The sequence below is a fragment of the Phyllostomus discolor genome, chromosome 7, assembly GCF_004126475.2.
Source record: "Phyllostomus discolor isolate MPI-MPIP mPhyDis1 chromosome 7, mPhyDis1.pri.v3, whole genome shotgun sequence".
NCBI classification, from domain to species: Eukaryota; Metazoa; Chordata; class Mammalia; order Chiroptera; family Phyllostomidae; genus Phyllostomus; species Phyllostomus discolor.
The window spans coordinates 10029501-10054313 of record NC_040909.2 but is presented as its reverse complement, the minus strand read 5'-3'; the positions used below and the strand labels follow the sequence as shown (position 1 = coordinate 10054313).

Here is a 24813-nt window from a genome sequence, read left to right as displayed (position 1 = left end):
TGACTATCATAGGTGGCAGTTTCTTTTTTATTAAATGCACTGGGGTGGCACTGGCTAGTAAGATTACACAGGGTTCAAGTGCACGGTTCTAGGGCACATCTTGTGCATGTTGCACCGTGTGCCCACCCCCCAGAGTCAGATCTTCTGTCACCACGTATTGGACCCCCTGCCCTCCCCTTCCCACCGGTCACCGCCGTACTGCTGTCTGTGTCTGCGAGGTTTTGTTTGTCTTTCTTCTTTGTTCACTTGCTGCTTTTAGTTTTGTATCCCACTTATGAGTGACACCATGTGGCTCGTGACTTTTTCTGTCTACTTACGTCGCTTAGCATGGCATTCTCAAGGTCCGTCCCTGTGGCCACAGAGGGCAGTGTTTCATCTTTTCTTGGGGGTGAGAGTTCATATTCTGTTGTGAATATGAACCACGTCTTCTTCCTCCCATCCTCTTCGAAGGACACTTCCGTCCTTTCCATGTCCTGGCCACTGTGAACGACGCGGCAATAAACACAGGGGTGCATTTCAACCTCAGGAGAAAACAGTGTTCAAATTAGGATAATTTGAGGAGGGGTGAACATAAAAAGCCTATTGATAGGGTGTGGGCGCTAGGGGAACCCCCAAACGGTATGTAGCACCCTGTAGTCACACTCATCACCAGTCTGGGGAGCCAGGGGAGGGAGAGGTCACCAGAAGTCTGAGGACAAAGTCTGGAGGGGAGGGATGCGGCGGTGGTTCCTCCAAATCCATCATGTGGTAGGCACAGTGAGAGGGGATCCATGGGACCACACGGGGGAGGGGTGAGCAGCTCCAGGTCTGTGACCTCGAACAAGCTGTGTCATTTCTCTGAGCCCTGGTTTTCTCATTTTGAAATGGAGTGGTCATCCCTATCTGGCTGGGTCCGTTTAAGAGCAGATAGTATGTGTAACTTCTAACAACAGGTGGCATTTAATATAATAGCGGTTATTGTTGTTATTATAATCGCCACCATTGTCATGTTAATTAACTGCTAACCTAGGCATGAGGTTCACGTGCCAGTAAAAAGAGAAGATATTCAAAAAGCATTTTAAACTGTTTCAGAATAACCATGGCATCTTAATAGATACATTTATGTTTACACTTTAACCGAACTTCTGATAATAACTAAGACGAACTCCCCCTTCCTCCGGATGCTCCTTTGTGACCATGCATTTTCACTTTTCCCTCCCTGTGTGCCGAGAGAAACGAGGAAACTGGTAAACTACACCAACTTGAATTCCCTTCTGTTCCCCTCACGGTGGAGAATTTAAAGAACAGAGAAAATGGCCAAAAGATTGACTTAGGATCAGCGGAGAAAAGTCGAGGCTAATGCACATTTCCTGACTTGACTCTTCCCACGACTCGATGTGATTTTATAAATGCTGTGAGCATTAGGAAGGTAATAGCAGTGTGATACAATAAATGTGCCCACATCTGTAATTTCTCTTCCCTGTAGTGCTGAGGATTACCGAGGAGGATTTGCAGATAAAATAGCATAGAGATAATAGTGTATGAAGATAGTATAGATTAGTATGCTTTATTTATGGCTTAGACCATAGGTCAAATAGAAAGGCAACTGGAATTCATCTCTGAGAAGGTGCAAAGGGAATCTGTTGTCTTTGCAAGAAAGAAATGTGCACATTCCAGGTCCTGGGGACACCAGCCAAAAAACATGCTGATTTTGAAAGAAACCCTTACTCATTCCTTATGACAAGTGCTTGGTGCTGTCTGCATGGGTGAGACTCCTGGCTGGCCATAAAACCAGGGCAGGGGCTTTGCTACAGTTTATCATATTACACCAATGCATAATCCATGAGCCATCTGTTGGCCAGAAAGCCAGTTAAGGAATTCTAATAGATACATGATTTCCACTTGCTCGGGCAGAGCCACACTGGCGTTTACAACCTTCCCGAGCAATAAAATGCCAGGGAAAATGTAACTGACAGTTACAGGCTTTTGCTGTGTCTACGCTTTAATCACCTCAAAGCACCGGATCAGATGTCTTCACTGCTAGGACTGTTAGCAACAAAGTGTTGGCAACATGTTAAACTTCAATTACTTCTTACAATATCTTGTGTTCATGTGAGTAAGACTTAGTGACTCACCAAGACAATTTGGAAGAAATAGGGATATTCACCCTGGAATTTTCTCTTTTTCACGGCAATAATTATTAACAACACTAGTTTCTTCTCGGAGGTAGTAATTTTTGGCAGTTCAGTGCTTATTCAGAATGTACTGAAGATGTGATTATTATTAGTACCGCTGTCTTTCCCAGAATGTAATTATTCACATACATAACTTCTTTTATGTCGGGTGAGAATGGCTCCAGATCAGCAGAGGGGTATGCTTTTGAAGTCTCCCTCCCGGACACAAAATGACTCTAACGTGGACTTACACTTGAATTGATAGGATTCCGGGTCACCCTCAAAAGTCATAAATGTTGGCTTTTAAGGCCGCCTGATCACGCTGGGGAAAGTAAGGGCTCAAGCACACTTTAAAAAGTATCTGATTCCAATCCGATCTCTGATGTTTTGACGTTTTGCATTAGAACATGCGCTCTCATGGTTTTCCAACACAGGGGAGTGGTCTGGTTCCCCCTGGCAGATGACAATGAGTTTGCACGAGAACGGGCCAGGGGTTAGAGGCCTGTGTGGCACAAACCTCAGGGCTCTCCGATAACCTGGCAGTCACTTCTCTCTCCTGCCCTCCGTTTTTTCCTCTGAGATGAGGGAGTAAACCCTTCTTACAGTGGCTACAGAGCGCGATTCCATCCGTGAGCAGCTCCTGTGGAGGAGAAAAAATTTCACACCCTGAACGTTCTGATTTTCTCTCTCATTTCATCTGTCTATTGGGCTGTCTTTGTATTTTGACTAAAGATGATAAAATGTAGACAGAGTGATGTAACAGTTTTCTGAATCGAGAATGTCTGTAAGTGTTTTTGTACGGATTTTATTGTAAGAGGTTAGGAGGGAATATGGCTAAACATTGAAAATGATTACCCCCGGGTGACTTTTGCTTTCTCTTCTGTATTTTATTTTCTAAATGTCCTTTAATTATAAAACGAATTGGAAAAGTGGTCACTTCCCTCTGCACCTGGTCCGCTAAGGAGCGCACGCCAAGAAAGCCCCATAGCGGTTTGGAAGGGGCCGTGCACGGGGTGGGGGGTAGGGGTCCGTGCCAAGGACCGAGGGGGTCCCAGGGCGGCATGTCCTTCAGGCTGGGCACCGGCTCACTCGGCACACAGAGCAGGTCCTTGGGGACACACAGCTCGCCTGAACCGGGCTCCCAGAAGCTGACCACTCCGTCGGAGCACAGGACCCCCAGCTGATACTGGGGGTCTTCCCACCTCCTGGATGGGATGCCCTGTTGACCTGTCCAGGCCTTCTCCGCCCTGCTAGGAGCAGAGCTGATGTTTGCTGCCCACGGAGCCAGGGCAGACCCCGCTCTCACAGGTGAGGCCGCTGGCATCCGCCTCCATGGATGGATGCACCGCTCCCGTTCAGGTGCTCGGCTCAAGGACTTCTGGTGAAACGTGGCTGGGAGGAGGCCAGCCTTGTGAAGGCAAGGGCTGCGTGAAACACAGTGAAACTAGAAGGATGAAACTTGTGATCCTCGAGGCTAGTTAGTTTCTACGTCAGCTTTTATTCTTCCATCTGTTAATGCCTTCTGACCTCTTCCTTTGTGCTTTCTTCAGACTGAACCTTCCAGGCTTTTCATGTAAAATTCTATCCCCTCCGTCTTCCCAGGAGGTCCATGCTGGTCATCATCTTCCACTACAGCTTTCAAGGTCCAGCTTTCCCCTTTTTGTGTCTTCCCAGGAATTCATTCACTCCTCAATGTCTGTGGAGTGCCGGTTGAGTATGTCCCAGGGCCTGGGCGGGGTAGATGTCTTCACGGGCCCCTTTACTAATGAAACAGGCTCTCCACCCCTCCTCTCAGCAGGGCCCCTGAGAGATGAGTTCCCTGTGGGGTTAGAATGATTAAACCTTGTCCTGCAGGTGTGGTTCTAGACCCAGGCTGGGTACCATGTTACTACCGGTGAGGGCTGATACTAACTGATGCTTTTAGGTTGAGAACTGGGGTCGGATACAATGTCTCTGTGAAGTTGTCAATACATCTACCATAGACTTGAAGTATATTTGTACATTGGTAACTATCAGACCTGTGTGATGCGGGAGGTTTTATTTTGACTGGATAAAGGTGCTGGTATAAAATCAAAACAGGGAGCATCTCAGTTTGAGACACTGAGGTTAAAAATGAGTGCTAAGCACTGGAGATACTGGGGCATCTGCACTGTGGCTGGTGTCTCCCCGGGAAGCCTGCTCTATCTGCCTGTCCTCAGGTGACCTTGAGGCTGTGCAAAGGCAGTGTCCAGCCTCTCCCCGAGTGAGTGCATCGTGTCTCTATAATGTTGTGAAAGGACCTGTGGACTCCGTGCTCTGCCTGGGGTTGTGATTTCTCACTGCCACCTGTTTGTGTTGGTGCAATCCAACTTGGATCAGTTACTAAATTCAAGCACAATGCTATAATCTTTTTTATTATTAAATTTCCTGGGGTGACATTGGTTAATAAGATTGTATAGCTTTCTATGATACGTGATCAGATATTGCGTTGCATGCCCACCACCCAAAGTCATGTCATCTTCCGTCACCACGGATTTGACCCCCTCCCTCTGGACCGCCCCCACCCCCCTGCCTCCGGCAACCACCATGCTAAGCCTGTGGGAGAGAACACCGGGAGCAGCAGATGAGCAAACTCGGAAAACAAAACACTTAGAGCTGTTGTCTTCAAGTGGGTAGCTCCGCAATCTTGTCACAGACATTCGCTTGAAAGAAAAGGACTTTATAATTTCTCCTTGTGGGTCATTTTTTTTTTCATGATGTCAGAATCCTCCGGGACATCACCTAGATCCCCAGTCTCCATGTTCTCAGTGGTAGATTTTCCCACTTTCAACAAAATATTCAGTACAGAATCTGCTTATTATCTTGCTTTTGGAAAATGGCATAAAGCAGGAGGAAATTATGCAGGAGGAGGAGAAGGCCCCCTATCGAAATGGCCCGTGGGTTTATTGTATTTCCGTGCTGACTGCCGGATGAAAACAAACTCAATAACTACCAAATGCTTAAGGTGTGAAGCTTTTCATACACCAGAGTTATGCGGAGCACTCAGCCCAGACTTTTAATGAGTTCGTCTCTCTTGGGATCGGCAGCGTTATTAAAACTAAACAGCTCGCCTGCCAGATGCGCTCAGGTGAACCACCTTTTGTCACACACGCTGCCGGAGGATGATTCCATGGCCTTGAATGGGTGGTTTTTAAATGGCAAGTAAATTGGCTATTGATTAGATTTTTCAAATGAACGCAGCCATCACAGAAATACTTCGTCACCTTTAATTAGCATCAACATGATACTTCGGCCGTGACAATGAACGTCAGTGGTGAAAAAGGTTCTTACAAGGTCGGTTTGAAGCAGCCGGTGAGTGAATGCAGGTTGCCGTGGTTCGTGCCCAGGACACAAAGGTGAGCGCAGAAGTTCACTTCCCGGTGGGGAGGCAGAAATCAGTCAGGGAATGGCAGAAGGAAGTGTGAAGCTACTATTACGGCACGCATTATGAAGGAGGAGGGTCCTAATGCTGCTCAGGAAGGCTTTTCTAGAAGCACAACCAGAGACAGACAGACACTCAGATGCCCCAGGTCTGCTGGGGGAGTGCTCTTAGAAGAAGGGGTGTGTCCAGAGCAGGGGCAGACAGGGAGGGGCGAGGTCTCAGAGGCACTGAGCTTCAGCCTGATCCCAAGGGGAGCTCTGGATGATGAGTTGCTCCAGGGTTGCCCCACCTTAAGGTGAGGAGCTAGCCTTGTGCAGTCTCCCCGACCCTGCACTGGTCAGACATTAACCAGGGTCTGACCTGGGGGGTGGGCAGGGCCCCGGGCAGGGGGCTGTCTATAAGGCCAAGGGCAGTTTCCTCCAGAAGGAGGGCAGCAACGGAGAGAACGAGTGGGTGGAGTTGTGAGGGGCCCTGGGTGTGGCACCAGTCGCATCCACTGCAGACAGAGCATAGGATACAATGTTCTTCTTTGTTCACATGGGGGGCCTCCCGAGCGACGGAAAAAGAGCCAGTGCTCTGGACAGGCCCCCCAAGGCCGCTGGGACCTGGGACGCACTCCGTATCAATGTGATATGTATTGTCACTCCAATTACCCTTGTCCTGGCCGGATTTCCAGTTACCTTTGCTATGCAAACAGCAGTGCATGTTTTGGGTGTTATTTCGCATCTCACCAGCACGTGCCGAGGCACCCAGTCTCAACGTGTAAGCAGCATCAGGACCCTTCTCCTTCATAATGCATGCCATATGTTTTTTACGCCAAAGGTCAGGAAGTGCTCTAGAATTTTGCTTTAAGTTAAAACCTGACAGATGGTCTGGCTTTTCTGGCTCTCGAGAAATCTTTTTTCCTTCACCAAACATGGTCAGAATTGCTGTCTTCATTTGAAATTGGCCCATGGTTGGAGATAGCAAAAAAAGAGTCTTTGAAATCAAAACCTTTTTTTTTTTTTAAATTCCGCAGGAAAGGATTGCTGGGTGCAGTCGGCTGGCTCATCCCGGCCGCCTCCTCCCGTTAGGTCTGCCTTCCCTGCTGCGTGTAGATTGGTCTCTTAGATCTCTGCTGCCCGGGCTCTCTTTTCACAACTGTTTGCAACATTATTACTTCTCTTTATTATTCGATATCTATTACTTTTTTTTTACTTCCTTGCATGCTTCACCTTTCTGAGTTCTATTGGAGCACAGTTTCCATTTCATAGCAAATCAAGGGGGGTTATTGAAATCTGGTTCTTTATCCCAAGAATGCGCTGCCTCCCGCGTCTCTCGCTATTCATGTCGCTGGGGCCTCTGTGGATAACGCTGTGGTCCTTTCTTCGAGACGTTTTGAGTCGTTTTCAAGATCAGCCCGGCTGCTAGATTTGAAACTGACAAGTTCCCGAAGAGACAATTTTATCTGACGAATTTCTTCCAATTGCGGGAATGTATGTTTCTCAGAAGACCCATCTAAGAGCCAATGTCACACATGTGTATGGAGGGCCCAGGTGTGTGAGCCAGGGGTCGGGGCTGGGGGCACCTCCCGCACGCAGGAGGAGCTCAGGAAACCTGTGTGGGTTGAATACAACAGAAGCAGTTGGGTTGGAGAACGCAAAGATTAACACGGTTTTGCAGCACTCAGGATACAAGAAGGGGACGTGGACCTGCCAGGACATGACTATAATACAGCATAATATACCTCGATGGCCTCACCTGGAAACTACGGTCAAGATCGATCTCCTGGGAGTACTGAATGAGGTGATGCCAGTACAGCGCTTAACAGAATGACAGGCTCAGTGTGAGAGCGCTGTTCAGCGGAGAGAGATACAGAACGGGGAGGACGCAATCGATTCTGTAGAGAGGAGTGGGTGGATACGCTCACCCAGCACAGGTTAACAAACTCGGTGCCTGCGAGTCGAACCAGCTTTGTGGGTCTACCCTCCACTCCTGAGCTGCGTTGGCAGTGACACCCCCGTCTGTTGGTGGTACTGTACGGGTCTATTTATGTGGGGTGAGAAATTGGACTCCTGGAGACAGGTTCCATCCCCTACTATTGCTTCACATCTTTGTTTGCAGAATTGCCAGTTTCGTTGTCAAAGGCAATTATCACAGGCACCACTCACCACTGCTGTTACACGTTATTTACAAACACTCACTGGCCGCGATTGTGTTAGGCGACAATGATGGCTGAGCACGGCGTTTCAGAGGCCCAGGGCCTGCTGAGTCTCTGGGAACGACACAAAAATATTTTCGTGACCAATTTAGGCATTTCCACATCATAAAATACCTGCTATGGAAAAGGAACCAGAAAATGTTAGGACTCTGAAAAAATATTTTAAAGGAGGGGTGTGTCTTTTTAGTATCTGCTTTATATTCAATTTTTTCCCCCTAGTTGTTGCTTGAATCAGGGTCCTAATTACTAGACCTTGTGTCCCCTGAAAATGGAATCTTAGGACCACTTCCCGGTTCCTGAGGCGAAAGTATATTTCAGTGCTTGGGCGAAAACTCCTGCAGGATCATCTCCCTAGTCATTGTGTCATCGAACTCGTGCACAAGGTATGTCACCTTCATTTCCCATAGGTTGGAGTTGTCCGGAATAATATGGAAATGCATTTATTGTGACGATGGGTGGGTATGAAGTATTTAACCGAAGGTTAGAAATGTGTAAAACCTAAGGACAATCACAGACACTTATTTCTTCAGAAATCTTTTTGAAATTTTACTTCTGGTGAGGCTTAATCCATAACCAAATACCATGGCTAAATGTAAACCTGAAATACAGGTTTCTGCTGTTTGAAAGGGTGGGCCTGGGTGACCTTTCGGCTTTCGTGGGATCCAGGTGCTGCTAATCCCTGCCAGCACCTGTGCGGTGTGCAGGGCCCTGGATTAGACACCGTCAGGAGAGCGTGAAATCGTGCTGCAGGGGAGGAAAGAAAATCTGAAACGAAACAGAGCAAAGGGTAATGCTAGTTTCCTTAGGATTTCAGGTGTATGTCTGTATATTTAGATCAATTTGCTGTATACCATGATTCTCAACCCTAAAACGTGAATAATAGGAGTTCCTGATTATAAATATTCTCCGTCACAGATGATTCGGTTGTGATTGGGATGCCAGCCTGTTCTGACCTTGCTGATTACAGTTCCTAAAGCCTCTCTGGCTACATCACTTCACCCCAATGCGTGATCTGTTCCCTTTACTTATCTAACAATAGCCGGCAGCCTGCCCCTGGACCCCGAGGGAGGGCTGGGCACGCAGTGGTGAGTCACCCGCCCGAGGCCCTGCCCTCCCGGAGCTCTGGGAGGCGGGACAATTCACGAGTAAACAAATGAAGAGATATGGAAAGTCGTTCATTGCACATTGTGATAAGGGCCCAGACAGCACAAACAGAGCTGTAAGTAGACAGGAATGGGAATGCTCTCTCTGCAAAGCACAGGAGACGCGAACCTTTCTGCCAGCCCGATTGCCCACTGTAAGCGCTGCATGAGAGTTTTAATTTAGAATCAGCTTCCAGGAAATGCTCCCGTTGTTAGGAAATGGTGAACTTCCTTCTTCGTGAAACTGACAATTCTGTACCATACCCTTTCTCCTCCTTTGCTGTGGTTTTCAGGAAGCTCGGAGAAAGCTTTCGTGCCCAGTGAAAGCATTATAGCTGCCCCTCTGCTCAGTATACCTGTGCGGCCCTTGAGCCAGTCATTCTCAGCCCCTGCACCCACCTGCCCCCGGGGTGTGCTGGTGAGAGAGTGGGCGGTGTCCGGCAGCCTGGGACAGCCCAGACAGACAGGGGGAAAAAGACTTTTCAGGCCAGGGCAGAGACGGTTGAAGGGGAGTTTTTAAAGGAAGTTTCTCAGCATGCTGCACCATATAGCTCACACCTCCAAACTCAATGAAATCAACATTGCTCTCCACTGTCTGGCAGGAACCGGGTTTGTGTGGTAGGGCGGGGAGGCATCCGCCTGTGGAGGTGCCTGACACTGGCCATAGACTGAGAGCAGGTACCCCAAAGGGGCCCAGCCTCATGTGGGTTCCATCTGGCTCCTGTTTTTTTATCTCTTTTCTGATTTTATTGTATTTACACATTTATACATAAGAATGTTGGTGATAACTACAAACAAGTCCCCCCGGTCCCCCCCTCTTCCTTTCAACTTTCCTGAGAACCTGGATTAAACTCCTTGTGCTGACACCTACCAGCAACCCCCTTGGACAGGACGCTGAATGGTGGGAGCTGCCGTGCCCCGCCCAGGCCCCTGTGTCTGTCCAGGGCACTCACAGCCCAGTGTCTGCACGTCTTGGCTGCTGATGGCTCCCAGCTGCTCCCAGCTGCTCCCCGCTCGGGAGGATTTTTCTCCCTAGAGATGGCACCCTCTTTGGGTCAGGCGTGGAGGAGTGGCTTCCCACAGACAGGACGAGCCACTACAAGGGTCCAAGAGGCTGCCCTCTTTTCTCAGAGTGCGACCGGCACTCCAGCACCACCCACGCCCGAGCTCCCCGGGGGTCAGACGGAAGCAGACTCCAGCTGAGCCCACATCTCCGCTTGCCCCCTTTCTCTTTCCTGCTGTGTTTCCTTTTCTTCCCTTATGTCAACAGCACTCCTCCAATAAACCCTGCACACAAGAATGCCTGTTTGGGCTCTGCTGTCCCTGTTGCTCACTTTCCCCCAGGGACCTGTTCTCGACCTGTTTCTCCAGCACAGCAGGCTCTCCTGTCTGTGAAGTGAAGAAAGATTTAAAAACAGGCCTTCGAGAGCCCGCATCAACTGCTGTTATGGTGTGAGGCCACATCCCGAGACTAAAGAAATGTCGGAAAGCCGAAACCTTTCCAAAAGATTGCGGAGTGTCTTGTTATTCATTTGGATTGTTCTAGTCATCATGGCCCAAAAGGTGACAGGCAGTCAGGTGGCTGAGCAATAATCTTTTCTTTCCCATTACTCCGTGCAGGGCTGCCCTCTAGTGGGCTCCGAATAGATGTTAAGGGAGGATAATAGGCTATGAAACGGAACTCTTGCAGCCGCGTATAGCAAACCGCACGCAGATTAGTCTGTCTAAGCGTCAGCCTCAACAAGCTTCTAGCTGCCTCCGCAGAGACACTCCTACACCCAGTGAGAACATGTGTCCCTGTTCCCACGAGGCCCAGGTTTGGAGCCAGCAGGAAGCTTAGGGAGATCTCGGCTCCAGCCTCTCATTTCCAGGGAAGAAACTCAGATGTCTGAGAGGTGAAGGTAACTGAGGGAAACTGGGTTCTAGCTGTGTGGCTTGGCCCTGGCTTTCAACTCAGAATGCTTTTGCGTGACGTGCACTGTCCACATAGACGCGATTCTTTCTCTATAAATAGTTCCCATTTACATAATCGCATGTGTTGCTAATTATTTTTATTACCTTCCAACTTCTCCCTGTGTTGCTCACTCTCCCCTAGCCACCTGTCCTCTAACACCAGCAGCCGGTCCCCAGCCCTTTTGGCACCAGGGACTGGTTTTGTGGAAGGCAGTTTTCCCATGGCCTGGGGCAGGGAGGGATGGTGTCAGGATGATTCAAGTGCATTCCATTCAAGCTCACCTCCTGCTGTGCAGACCAGTTCCTAACAGGCACGGACTGGTCTGTGGCCCAGGGGTTAGGGACCCCTGCCCTAACTGCTTCTCCAGCACAACAGGCAAGCTTCCCACCCCAGGACATTTGCACCAGCTGTTCCCTCTGCCTGACATGCCGTTCCCTGCACCGCCTCCAGATCTTCGCTGAAATGTTACCTCCTCACTCTGACCACCTTCCTTAGCCTCGCAAGCCCCCCCCACCAGCACCCCAGATCTCCCCTGACCCTGCTCGACTTTTTTTCATAGTACTTATTACCTATTATACTGCATAACTTATTTTTTTATTATGTGAAAAATCCCCGAGGGCAGAGATTTTCATCTCTTTTGTTCACCGACATAGTCCACATGTCAGTGCGTAGTGCACAACAGGGACTCAGTAAGTGTGTAGCGAGTTAATTGACCTTCCAAAATGAGTTCGTCATCTCACGGAAGGGCTACTGCCTCCTCCCCCTGCCACCTCCTCTCTCCCACCCAGTTGGGTCTTCTGCTTTTTGTGCGATTAATTTTATTTACCTATTTCGAACTCAGAATAAAATTACACGTTTCATTTCTAGAGGAGCCCCATCCTCCCAGGCACGGTGGCTTGTGGATAACAAGGAACCAGGCACTGAGATTCCAACTAGGTTTAAACTGGCCCGTAAGGAAGGGTCAGCCATCCACGACTCCATTTTTCCTCTTCTGCTAAGCTTTATGTAGGAAATTAAGGTTTCAGTTATGTTAGTCTAATCTCTTTGTCCTCTTGGAAGGTGAGCAACTTCTGTTGTTTTTGAGAAAGTAGGAGATACTCTATCCAAAGCTAAACACCATTAACATTCTGGCGTTTATTATTATAAGAGCTTTTAAAATAATTTTTATTTTTTAATTTTATTTTTAATTACAGCTGACATTCAATTTCACTTTGTATTAGTTTCAGGTACATAGCATTGTGGTTAGACAATCGTATATTTTATGTATTTTCCTCAATATTTCAAGTACCTGCCTGGCACCATACATACTGGTAGTTGTTACGAGATTATTGACTATATTCTTTATGCTGTACTTTACATCCCTGTGGTTATTTTGTAACTACCAATCTGTACTTCTTAACCCCTTCACCTCGCCCACCCAGCCCCCCAACACCCCTCCCATCTGACAGCTCTCAGTCTGCTCTCTGTGTCTGTCAGCCTGTTTCTGTTGCATTTATCGTGTTCTTTACAATTCACATCTAAGGGGAATCATATGGTATTTGTCTTTGTCTGACTGACTTCACTTAGCACACTACACAAGGGTTTTTAATTAAATATTTCCTTAATTCAGCGAGAAAGCATAAGCGATCGGAAGCAAACTACCTCATCTCTCTGCCACGGGTCTGCCCTGTGCCACCCCAGAGAGCGGGTGACGTGGGCGGTGCACGTGGGGAGCGATGAGTCATGGGGGCAGACGCAGCAACCCCGGCACTCGGGCCTGAGGTCATGGGCGCAGCGGGCCTGCGTCCTTTGGGTCAAAGACGTTTTCACTCTGGGCTCAGCCTCTTCGCCTTCAAAGACTGTCCACCTTCCTGTTAGCTCCTTTAACGTGATTTCAACTTCATAATGACATCTTTTTAGGTTATGTCTTCCTGCTCTGAATTGTCCCATGAGATGGTCATAACTTAATTACTTAAAGGATAACTAAGTAGAGCTTAAAGTACAAACATTTCCTTTGTAACTTAAAAGTGCAAACACTTTTTTCAAGGGTTTATAACTTACGGTATACATTTAAACAATGCACTTGCAAATGTAAACTTCTAGATGTTCGACAGAAATGTGCACTGCCTGTTCTGCAGTCTGCAGTCTCGTCAGCCATGAAGACGATTCTGAGCATTTCCCAGTGACTCGCCGTCACTGTGTCTTTGCCGCAGCACGGCTAGGAAGAATGTAGAGGCTGTGCTTGCCACAGCATCTGCTCTCCGCGGGGGAGGCTCCTTCCTTCCCACGGTGCGTCCTTCCTTCCCACGGTGCGCCTGACGCGTCTGAAGTTCCAGAGCCAGAACGCCGAGCAACACACCCATACAGACTGCCACTGCAGGCCCTTCGGTCTGCGTGGAGCTGGTCCCTGGCCATGTTGTGGGAAGATCCACGCTGTGTCTGTCCATAGACACCTAGAAGGTTCTCGAGAGACTTGAACTGGATGATCTGTATGTTTCTTTCTTTTCCTTCGTTAATTTTTTGGTGAGCCTTCATTTTGGAGATAAAAGCCAGATTCTAAGCCAACAAAGCTGATGAGATTGGCGTGAAGTCCCGCCCCCAGCTCCCTCTTCCCTCTCGAGGGCTGGTCTGGGCAGCCTACATCTGTGATGACTAGAAGAATCCTGCGAGGCTTCACAGGTGAAAATCATGCACGCTTGTTCATTTTTCCTAACAATGCTCTTAGATGAGAAACATGGCTGGTGACCTTCTCCTTACTCCCGCCATGGATTGGAATATCTGGAAACCATCGGAAGCTTCTGCATTTTGGTTTTGATTTTCATAAATTCCTTAGTGGTGCCTCCCAGAGTGTGGCGTGTAGACCAGATGAACGTGGGTGGTGCAGGATTAAACACTTTTTTTTTGTTAACAGTTATGTTTTTGTTGAAATACGTATTAGGAAGAAATTGAACAGACATGTTTAGCCTGGTATTTCATGGCTATAAATGCTTAGAATTAGTCAAAATGATATTTAGTATTTTTAAGTGAGATGTTTAAAAGAGAAATATTAAGTAAATAGTAAAAACAATTTATACATTTGGAAAAATTTTTGAAAGGGATGGCTCACAGGCTCACAATGAGAGAGGGAGGTGTTCCATGGGCAGAGGCCATCAGGCTGTTTCTTAAATGGCAGAGGATGTGGAAACTTCTAGACACAGGTCCTCACCATGCGACAACCTGCCAGAACCCCGTATGGAGAGAGATCTTGTCAGGCATTCGGGTTCCCCCTGCCGGAGGGTGCAGCTGCAGGAGGTACTATCATACATGCAGAGTGGGGGTTATTTCACTGCTCTTATGGGGGTTTGTCTCATGGAGAAGTGGTGGCAACCATGCAGCCTTTCACTTTCAGAGTTAGAGAAGGACCACGGGACTGCAGCTCAATCCCTCCAGTCACGCGCTCGACAGATGCCTGCTGCAGGGCTCCTCTGGGCGGGGCCCCGGCTGGGTGCTGGACGTGCAGCAGCGAGGGGGCCAACCGTCACAGGGTTTTAAGCCTGCCAGTGACTTCTCATATCAGCACTGCTAAAATAACACTCTGCTGTCCTGATGAGGGGGTGGCCCACAGGAGAGGGGGTGGCCATAAGACATGGTGGTGGCTTGGACCAGCACAGTGGCAGTGGTGGTGATGGAGAGAAATGAGCAGATTTGAGGAATATTTCAGGGTGGATCCAGTTGGCTGCGGGGACTGACGGCGCGCTGTGTGTGAGAGGTGCGCTGTGTGTGAGGGGCACACTGTGCGTGAGAGGAAGAGAGGAGTCACGGGAACGCTGGGGCTTTGGCTCGGGAGGCCCCGTGGGAGGCCGGGCCAGTCTCTAGGGCTCACCCGACACAGTGTGGAGTCGCAGGGTCACTTTCTCCAGGAAGACCACAGTCTGTGGCGTGTGGGTCAGTCCCCGCTCAAGGCTACATTGGGGCCTTCTTCCTTGGGCTCGGGGCCGAGCACGTAAAAGGCGTGTGATCAGTGTTGACTGAAGGACCAGTGGAGAACCTGGGGATGAAGAACTCGTGGGTAGGAGATTTATGGTGCGATGCAGTCTCCCCTGCCTCATTTTATATTTTATCTTGAGCACATTATTTCAAAACCGGACTCCAGTTTTGACTTGCTGCTATAAAGACCCGCATGTAAGCACAACAGAAGCCCCAGCCTTCGGCCTCAGACACATGAGAATGTGCTCAGTGATGAGCAGAGCTGAGACCAGGGAGGCAGCTTGGGTGCCCGGATAATAGAGAGCGAAACCAAGCAAAGCCATATATTAAAGCCAATCAATAGCCGTGTATAGGAAAGAAATCTATATCTGTATGTGTCTCTATGTTTATATAGGTATGTCTATATCTACAGACAAATAATTTATTTTAATAGTACTATGAAGTTAAATTCCAGAAATTACTCTGTGAGAAAATGTAGGCTCAACTTTCCATCAATCAACGCACGTGGTTTACTTACGTGACTCTTGAACGATTTATAGCCACTTTGGAAGGTGAGCGGCCCGTTAGCGCTGATGGAGGGTACGCAGGGAGCGCAGAACCAGGGAGAGGACGGCAAACAGGAACAAGGCAGAGACGGTGAGCGAGAAGCAAGGGTGCAGTCAACGGCCCAGGACAACCTATTGGGATATAGACTAAGCCGGCCCTCTGCAGCGGCCCCTGGGGCTGGCTCCCTGTGGGCACTGGTGGTCCCTCTGTGAGCGGCAGCCCGTGAGGCACCTTCCAGAGATGTACAGAGTGGGACCAGAAAGAGAGCGAATCTGTGAATGAGACCTCCTGTGTGAATCGCCGGAAACTGGGTGCCGAAGACCTGCTTGCCCGTGGGTTGAGTCTCTTGTCCCAGAGTCTCACTGGTTCAGAACAACTCGAATACTGGAGACCGGGGATGGGAAATGGGCCCGCTTCCAATACAGGAAATCAAACAGGCCAGAAAGGACATACTGACCGCAGCAGCTCTGGGTGATGGGGTAAAGAGAGGGCAACGGACTGGCTTTCTTTAATGCACTCTTTCACCATTTAGACAAGTTCTGGAGATCCTATACTTGTGTGGCCAGCTCTATATTCTATACAACAGCGATTTTCAACCAGTGTGCCATAAGATATTTTAAAACATGCAGTGCCTGACTATTTAGTCAGGGGCACTGACCTCCTTTTCCTTAGATTGCCAAATAAACAAATAACAACAGCCAATACAATAGCCATCCGGTGTGAATGAATCAAAATTATACCTATTTTTTTGTCCGATTGGCAAAAAATATGTTCTTTGGTGTGCTGCAGAATTTTAGTCATTAGATTATGTGTGCCGTGAGATAAAAAAGGTTGAAAATCACTGCTATAGGACATATAAAGAGTTCTATAGCTCTTTCTTCTCAGGCCTTTTGGGACTCTGGATGTGAAGGAAGATTCCTCCCCAACCAGGCCAGATCCACATTTACCTAGTATTGGGATCATTGTATTCTTGCTTCCGTCTCTGCACAGCTTGCATCCTGACCCCCAGCTGTGCGGTATACGTCATGCTGCTTTCCTGACCCCAAAACCAGAGCTTCGGGAGGTTTATATGTGAATAATTTTCTCGGGGCCAGGTGAGTGCTTCGGGTTGTTTCAGCCCAAGTCCGACTGTGAAGGCCATGACCATCCTGCGCTGCCCATCTGCCATCCTCCCCATCTACTCCGTAAGAATATCCCGACAAGTTTAGGGACTTAGTCACTCTCCTGGAGCCCCTGCTCTCAAAACCCCTCGGTGTCCATCAGCCTGTTCAAGTGCAGTGAATTTCAGTGCAAACATGTCTGACGCGGAGTTCCTAAACTTTCTGCTGTAAAAAGACATTGTGATGTCTTCTCTGCCCAACAACTTTTAAAGGATTATTGTTATTTTTTCACCTTTACCTGAGTGAGCCAGAGGAACCAGAGAAATACTAGAGAGAGGGCCCTTGGTAGGACTCAGGGCCACAGAGCAGAAGCTTTGTCTGAAAGGGATCCATGGCTCCCCGGGAAGGGTTCCGCCCTCCCCCACGGTGCTGGGACGGGATGGCAGTGGCACTGTGCTGGGGGTCGGCGTTCCACCCCATGACGAGCCCACTCCAGGACATTCGCATCCTGCTCCTTCCCCATCCCCACGTGTGAGGCGTGTCTGTGGTCATCAGCTCCTCCACCCTCCAGGCTCCTGACGAATTCATCCACGTCTGTGACCCGCGGTGCCTGGCACAGTGCTATGAGCAAGTCCGCGCTGCGTCAGTATTTGTTAAATGCAAGAAATAACACATGTCCACGTTTGGGCCCCGTGTTACTATCAGGGGTGATTTCTATAATTAAGTTCATTATCTGGCTTTATTGGCCATTAAGCTCTCTCTTTGTTAATTGCTCCAGCATGAAAGTAGATGCACAAAATGAATAAGCCACGACAATAATTTTTTCAGAATGATACAGATGAGAGTGCTAGCACACGGAAAATAGACTTCAGAGGTGGGTGATTTGAAACAATGTGATTTGATTTCACGGACATCAGAATGAAATATTGAGTCGTGGGAACATTGGCAGCGTCGCTCTTTGCTGTTAAGGGCCCGCCTTCCGCCTTTTAGCGCACCTGTTGTCCTGGACATGTGTTTGGGTATCGTTTGAGTATCTTGTCTATATTTTGCAACACAGTATAATATATAATACACAATATTTTGCAATTCTCCTTTGGAACCGAGTCTAGGGCGGTGAAACAGACATAAACAAAATACACTAAAATATAATGCATCTACACACATTGGTCGTTAGAAATTGTGAAAAGTCTACACAGGAGAAGACCAAGGTGCTGTGCGAGGGAATCACTGGGGACCTAGTTTACTCTGAAGGGTTAGGGAAAGCCTTTTGTGAAGAAATGGAGGAGAGTGAACCTACTTAGGATGAGCTTTCTTTTCTTTTTAAAAAATTTTATTTAATCTTTATTATATTTTTTCCATTACCATTCAGTGCTCTTATACCCCCTCAGCAATCACCACACTGTTGTCCATGTCCATGAGTCCTTTTTCCTTTTTGCTCGATCCCTCCACCCCCTGACCTCCCCCCACCACTAGCTGTCATCTGCTCTCCATCTATGAGTCGGTCTCTGTTTTGCTTGTTAGTTCAGTGTGTTCATTAGATTTCACATATGACTGAAATCATATGGTGTTTGTCTTTCTTTGACTGGCTTATTTCACATAACATAATGTTCTCCAGGTCCATCCATGCTGTCACAATGGGTAAAATTTCCTTCTTTTTTTACAGCTGAGTAGCATCCCATTGTGTAAGTGTCCCATGGTTGTTTTATCCACTCATCTGTTGATGGATGCTTGGGCTGCTTCCATATCTTGGTGATTGTAAATAATGCTGCAATGAACGTAGGTGTGCTTATGCTAGGATGAGCTTCCAAGAAGAGAGATCGTACAGGCAACCCTCACAGAAGGGAGAACGTGGGGTTTTGAAGGAACAGCAAGACCTCGCACAGGCTGTGTGGTGAGAGCCTCCTGAGAGGAGGGGTTCGATGTGGAGGCCAACAGGCCATGTGTGCTCCTGTTACATCTTGAAAAAAATACTGGAACCTGTGAAAGCATGTGAAGCAAGTGGGTGACCCAGATTTCCATCCTCAAAAGGTCTTTCTTGCTGTGGTTTAGCAAAGGGATTGGGGAAGAGGAAGAAGTCTCCTCGGTTTAGAAAAGCCAGATGCCCTGGTCTCAGGAGAGATGAGGCCAGGTAGGACTTGGGGGTGGGCAGGGGGGGGTGGTGTGGCGGCAGGTAAAGCAAAGATGGAGACAAGTTCATGAATGCCAGATATTTTATATCTCGGAGATACAATGTGTAGAACGTGGATTGACTGTGATATGTAAGGAGAGACGAGACCAAGAAAATGTCCTGAGTCTGGCTTTAGCAGCTAGGTGGTTGGAGGGTTTATTCCCCGAGCTCAGGGAGCTCCGGGGATGAGCAGGTTTCCAGGCAGGGACTGATCAAAACTGGTGTTTGCAGTCCTGGGAATCAGGAGACAAAACTCATAAAGCTCAAGTGATTCTGTAGATTGAGCTCACAGAGCTGTTCTGATCCCCAAAGACTTTCCTTCCTGGATGTTTCCTTCCATTTAATTTAGTGTCTCTGAAATATCGGTAGAAGCTGGTCGATTGCGAAGGACGTTCTCATATTGTGTACAGGTGTCAGAGCCATTGGTGACTGAGCTCTTCTGCTCTTCATCTGGAGGCCCGGAGAACGGCATCTTTGTGCCTCAAGACGAACACCCTCCCCTGTCTCCCCATAAACATGTTGTTCAGCAAAACATATACATACAGTGTTTTACCCCATAGAATTAGTAGCTGGCCTGTTGCAGCCTCCCCTTTAAACACGAGATTCAGGCTTCCTGTATTACCCAGTGCTCCAGCCACAAACCAGTACTGGAGACCGCTGTGCAGAGCAAGCCCTGCGCAGCGGTGGCAGATGCGTGAGCCAGCTCAGGGCGTCCGGAAGCTGAAGCCTCACACACTGTTTGAATTGTCGTGGAAAGGTGCTTGTGCTATGTTGCTGTCAAGTGGCAAGCGAGGTTCTGAAACCAGATGGAGATTTCCAATTCTAATGGAAGGGTGGGATGAGCCACTGTGACCCTGCTTTGTACTAAAACTACATAAAAATACTAACAAAGTATAAGGTTTAATATAAGAAAGAGAAAATATTTGCACATCATCAACTGAGAAGGGACTTGTGTCTGAATACATGTGAGCTCTCCCAGCACAGCAATAGAAAGACAAATAATGTACTTTAAACTGGACAGAAGATTTGGACAGATTTTTCTTCAAAGGTGTGCAAGTGGTCCATAAGTATGTGAACAGATGCTCAGCATTATTTGTCGTTAGGGAAGTGCACATCAGAACCAGAATTACCGTATTTTTCAGACTACAAGACACCACCCCCAAAATTTGGGAGGAAAGAGAGGTGCATCTTATAGCCTGAATGTAGCTCGCCTGGCTCATCGTGGGGGGCAGGGCTATGGTGGTGGAGCAGGGTCCCAGGTTATTAAATATTTTACCACATTTTTTGCTTCAAAAATTTTTTTCCCTATTTTCCTCTTCTAAAATTTAGGAGTGTCTTATGTTCTGGTTTCCTCTTATAGTCCTAAAAATACGGTAGATATCCCCTCGTACCTCCTGGTATGGCTATAATAGAGGTGGTGAGGGTGTGGAGAAATCAGAACCCTCATATTCTGAATGGTGCAGCCATTTGGAAAACAGTCCGGCAATTTCTTAAAAAAAAATTAAGCACAGCTTTACTGTAGGAGCCAGTGATTTCGCCCCTGGAATTGAAAAGATAGATCTGCACAAATACTTATACATGAGCATTCAGTGGAGCATTGTTCATAACAGCCAACGAGTGGAAACAGCCTGGGTGTCCTTCGGTTGAGGAATGGACAGATGAAACATGGCACGTCCCTAAGTGGAATATTATTTGGCAGCAAAGAGGACCGAAGTGCTCACATGTGCTACAACAGGGGTGAGCCTTGAACACGTGCAAAGAAAGAAGACACATACAACAGGCCACATGCGGTTCAATTCCATTTCCATTATGTGTCCAGAACGAGCCAAGTCCTAGAGCCAGAAGGTGGGTTGGTGTTGGCAAGGACTGAGGGGGCAGGCAGGGGGCAGCTGTTGCATGAAGGGGGGCTTCCTGTCTGGGGGGGTGGGGTTAGTGTCCTGGAACCAGACAGTGGCGGTGCTTCACAGAACTTAGTGAACATGCTGAAAACAACTGAATTGTACAATTTAAAGAGTAAATGGTATGGGATGCGAATTATATGTCAATGTTTTTTTTAAAGCGGAGGCGGGGGGACGGGGTGAGTAGGAACCAGGAAATTCCTGGGAGGTAGAAGTGAAGAGGGAATCTGAAACTGGAGTCACCAGCTTCCTTGAACAGGGGATGGGGGGGGGCCCTGGGCCCTGCGGGTGGGGGACTGTGGTGTTCCCTTTGGCCTGGGGGCTGGAGATGCAGCCTGGAGCCTTCCGAAGAGAAGCAGATGAAAATGAGATTCCTGCGTCAAGTTCAGGGTAAAAAGCTGAGCTCAGTCAAGCCATGCTTAGAAAGAGAAGGGGGACATAATTACAAATAGAACAGAGGTCTTAAATCATAAGGGGAATCTGGGAACCGCTTGATGCCCACACACCTGAAAACCTAAACCAAAAACACAGCGTTCTAGGCTTCAAAATTAAAACGGTATGTACGACATCACCCCACTGTAACACAGGAGGAAGTGGGAGGCAGAGGGGGGGAGGGGCAGGAGAGGATGCACGCCTGAATAACTCAAAGCGGTAGAATACAGGTGATTCTCACGTGCTCCCTGTCGCTTCACCCTGTCTGATCAACTCACTGCCCACGTGTGTCAGGCAAGGGTGCGCCCCCCCCCCCCCCCACGCAGCCATCGTTTACCATGTGGGTTGGATCTGGAGAGTCTTCCTCTGGTCAGCGGGCCAGAAAAAGGGCGTTGTCTTTTATTCGGCTCTGAATCACCCCTGCTTAGGCCGTGCCCATCACCCAGCGACTGTTTATTGACGCGCATTGATTTGAAAGCTTTTAAAACCCCTGGGGTGCTTCCGTGTCCAGAGCCGTGAAACGGGGCCAGCACGGCATCGATCAGATTCCCAGCAGGGCTGTTGCGAGGATTAGTGTTTTGGCACAATAACATAATAGCACGATCTCCTGCTCCTTTGAAAAGGTGCTAGTTAATTAAGTCCAAGGTTTTGTTCTTCGAGGATGTGCTTAGTTTTGTAATAATAGAATGTCCCCCAGTCCGGTGTCTGAAATAGCAGCGGTAAGGTTCTCATGCTCTCTCCTAGAAAATGGAGTGGCACATGGAAGCGCACAAAATTAATCCACCGTTGGGGCTCCCCTTTGGATACTATGTCAGGCGGGTGATCTCTGTGAGTTCTATCGTTGCACAGGAAGACCCCACGTGTGGCTCAGTCTGGGGAAGGGCTAGGGTGGGAGCGCTCTAGGGAGAGAGCCCCCTGACCTGGTCTGCACTTTCCTCCTCCTTCCCTGCCCCAGCGAGATGAAGCAGAAGCTGGACGAGGAGGGCAGCAAGTGCCGCATCCTCTCGAAGCACCAGAAGTTCGTGGACCACTGCTGCATGCGCTGCTGCTCGCCCTTCGCCTTCCTGGTCAACACCAAGCGCCGCTGCGGGGACTGTGCCTTCAACGTCTGCAAGAGCTGCTGCTCCTACCAGAAGCACGAGAAGGTGTGGATCTGCTGCGTCTGCCAGCAAGCCAGGTGAGTGGCCGAGTGTGCCCCCGGGGTCTCGGCTGGGGCCACCCACCTTCCTGCAGCCAGGTAAGAACAGCCTGCAGTGCTGAGTGCCGTAGAGAGATTACCCAGGGGAGGTGCTGTTAAGGATATACTGCATGAGCGTCAGAGAGAGGACGAGAAGGGGTCATATTTCTCCTCTGGTCTCATCTGTTCATTCATTTACTCCACAAGTACGTGTGGGAGTCTTAGGAATTGTGCTGGAGGCCAGAACCGTGGTGGGGAGTGAGGCAGGTTGCTCCGGGGGGTGATTGGACGCATGGAAGTCGTGATGCTGCACCCAGCAGGTCGGTGAGGCGTACAGGCACTCGGCTCACACATCTGTTGTGGCTCCACTGGGCTGCCCGCCCCGTGGTGGATGCTCCAAGGACAAGGGACTGCCCCTGTCTTATTCAACTCCCTTTGTAGCACGTACGTAGCTTGACGTGTGAGAGGCGCACAAACCTCTGTGGGCTGAGCAATAGACCAGGACAGTGTCCAGCGGCAGAAAAATGCATGGTTCAGACCGGGTTTCAGGAACTTTAAAGAGAAAAGGACCCAGAGAGTGTTGGGGTGTCCTAAAGGGGTTTTATAAGAGGGGGCCCCAGGTGGAACTCAGGAGGAATCACAGAGTATTCTCGGACAAGGCGTGGCCTGGGTTAAAAAGACGGGTTTCCCAGGGTATGTGCAAGGTCTGAAACAGACTCTTCTGGTGGTCAGTTTATGTGAAGAATTTGGGTTTGATCCTCAAGGGGCTGTGAAATCGTAGAAAATAGCAGCTGAAAATCATTGAAGTAGCAGTTATGAAACTATGCTATCCTTTACTGTCCTTCAGTATATTCACCCACCCACGGAAGGAAAAGGGTATCTATACAGTCTTGGTTTTGTTGTTGTTGTTGTTTTTCAGTGTTTCTGTTTCTCTTCTCCATGGGTCAGATAAATCTCCAAATTTACTGAACTGTTAATAGCAGGGAAGCTACAGTGACGGCCTCTCAACCCCACATCCCGCCTGAGTTGTGTGTGTGAGTTTAGTGTCGGTTACAGTGGAAGGACGCGCTGCTGTCGTCACACAGCAGTGATGAATATGCCACCTTGGGATCACATTGCTCATAAATGGAACAACATTGCCTCAAAAGCCAGTCTTCTGATTCCCACCCTGGGCTATTTTATCTATACGAGACCGTCTGAAGGAGTAGCCAGACACTGAAAAATAAGCGGTGGAAAGGGCAGCAACAGGCTCCTAAGGCTACATTTTAAATTTTCGTTTCCCATTTCTAAGCTGTTACTCAGGAGGCAGGAGGCTTAGGGAGCGCCAGGTCACTCACTCCTGCATCATGTTTGTGTAAGCGTTCCGTGACGGTGCCCCGAGTCTCAGTAGTAGGACATCGGAAAATGACGGACCATTCATAGGAGGCTCCCTGGACAGACATCCAGAAAACGAATGTACATTTGTTCCAATTTATGTAAGAAAAGGGGGGACTATGGAGGAGTCTCCCACATCCAGTGTGTCTAGCATAGATAAAACACACGCCACATTGTTTAAGTCAGAACTGGCAGAAGGAGGTTGCTGAGGAGAAGTTGGGAATGTTGCTGTGTTCATCTTGAGCGATGACTGGTGGGGACAGCTCAGGAGTCCTGGGATTATTAGTGCCTGAAACTAGAAGGGATGGGAAAGCCGAGCTCCCATCTGGTTTGTCCACATTGTTCCGGTTCATCATAGGAACCCGTCCAGGGAAGAACTTTGTGGTGCATACGGCAGGATTTTGCTTCTTGAAATTTCCCTTGCAATTGATAGAGAAGTATTTCCAGGTCAGAATACCTCAGGTGTATGGCTTGCGGCCTGACGGTCTTTTACACTCTGCAGGATGCCGCAGAGGAGCCTATTTTATATATGTAGCAACAAGCAGGAGAAGCCCCCAGCAATGCACAGGACACAGCAGAATTCATCACGTGAAGCATTTAAGGCACGTTTACTGACTTTATTATTATTTGACGAATTTATTATTGAGTGACTGATGGATTCCTTACTTGGGAAGTTAGATAGCCAATGGGATGCTACTGAACCATTCCCTTTGTCATTTTTTATTATACATAAATTTATGTTCCTGACAACTTACTGTACACATTCATTCAAACATTATAGGTGAGGACACCTAGCAGGTGCACTCTGAGGTCTTCTGCAGGAAACAAAACTTTCAGGGTAAGCACAGCCCGCGCACATCAGCCTCTCTCATTTGGGATTGAATTGATCCAAGAATGATGTTTCTACTTTTCTTGGGAACAAATTGGCTTCCTCGTTCTTTGCTTTGTTATAAAAATTGTTCTCTCTGATTTTTTGTCATTTTCTGCTATTACCTTTATCACAGACCGATTTGAGGGATTGTTTTCAGGGAATGAGAGAAAAAGATGATGGTTGCAACTGAAATCAAAACACATCTCCTCGTTATGCCCGTGGCATTTGCTTTGGGTTCTCCGAGACGACGCAGGCTTCATTTCTTTCCACCTGGAGTTGAAATCTCTCAGCTGTCTGATCATTTATCTCTTGGCATTCACACAGCCCACAGGATTCACAAATTAGCATACTGCCCTTTTGGTATAAACTCCACAGTATGTTTGAGAGATACCCAATAGGGGTGTGCAATACCCCTAAGAATTATCACTACGGGATAAGGACATTTCCAGGTTAA

At 48.3% G+C, this 24813-nt stretch overlaps 1 protein-coding gene across 1 annotated transcript in view; it reads left to right on the top strand.

Moving 5' to 3' along the window:
* Window positions 1-24813, top strand: part of LOC114502090 (myosin VIIA and Rab interacting protein) — a 204845-nt gene that overhangs the window by 59169 nt on the left and 120863 nt on the right. The window contains exon 3 of the mRNA XM_028518928.2: window positions 21893-22114. Coding sequence (XP_028374729.1) covers window positions 21893-22114 — 222 coding nt within the window. The remainder of the gene's footprint in view (window positions 1-21892; window positions 22115-24813) is intronic.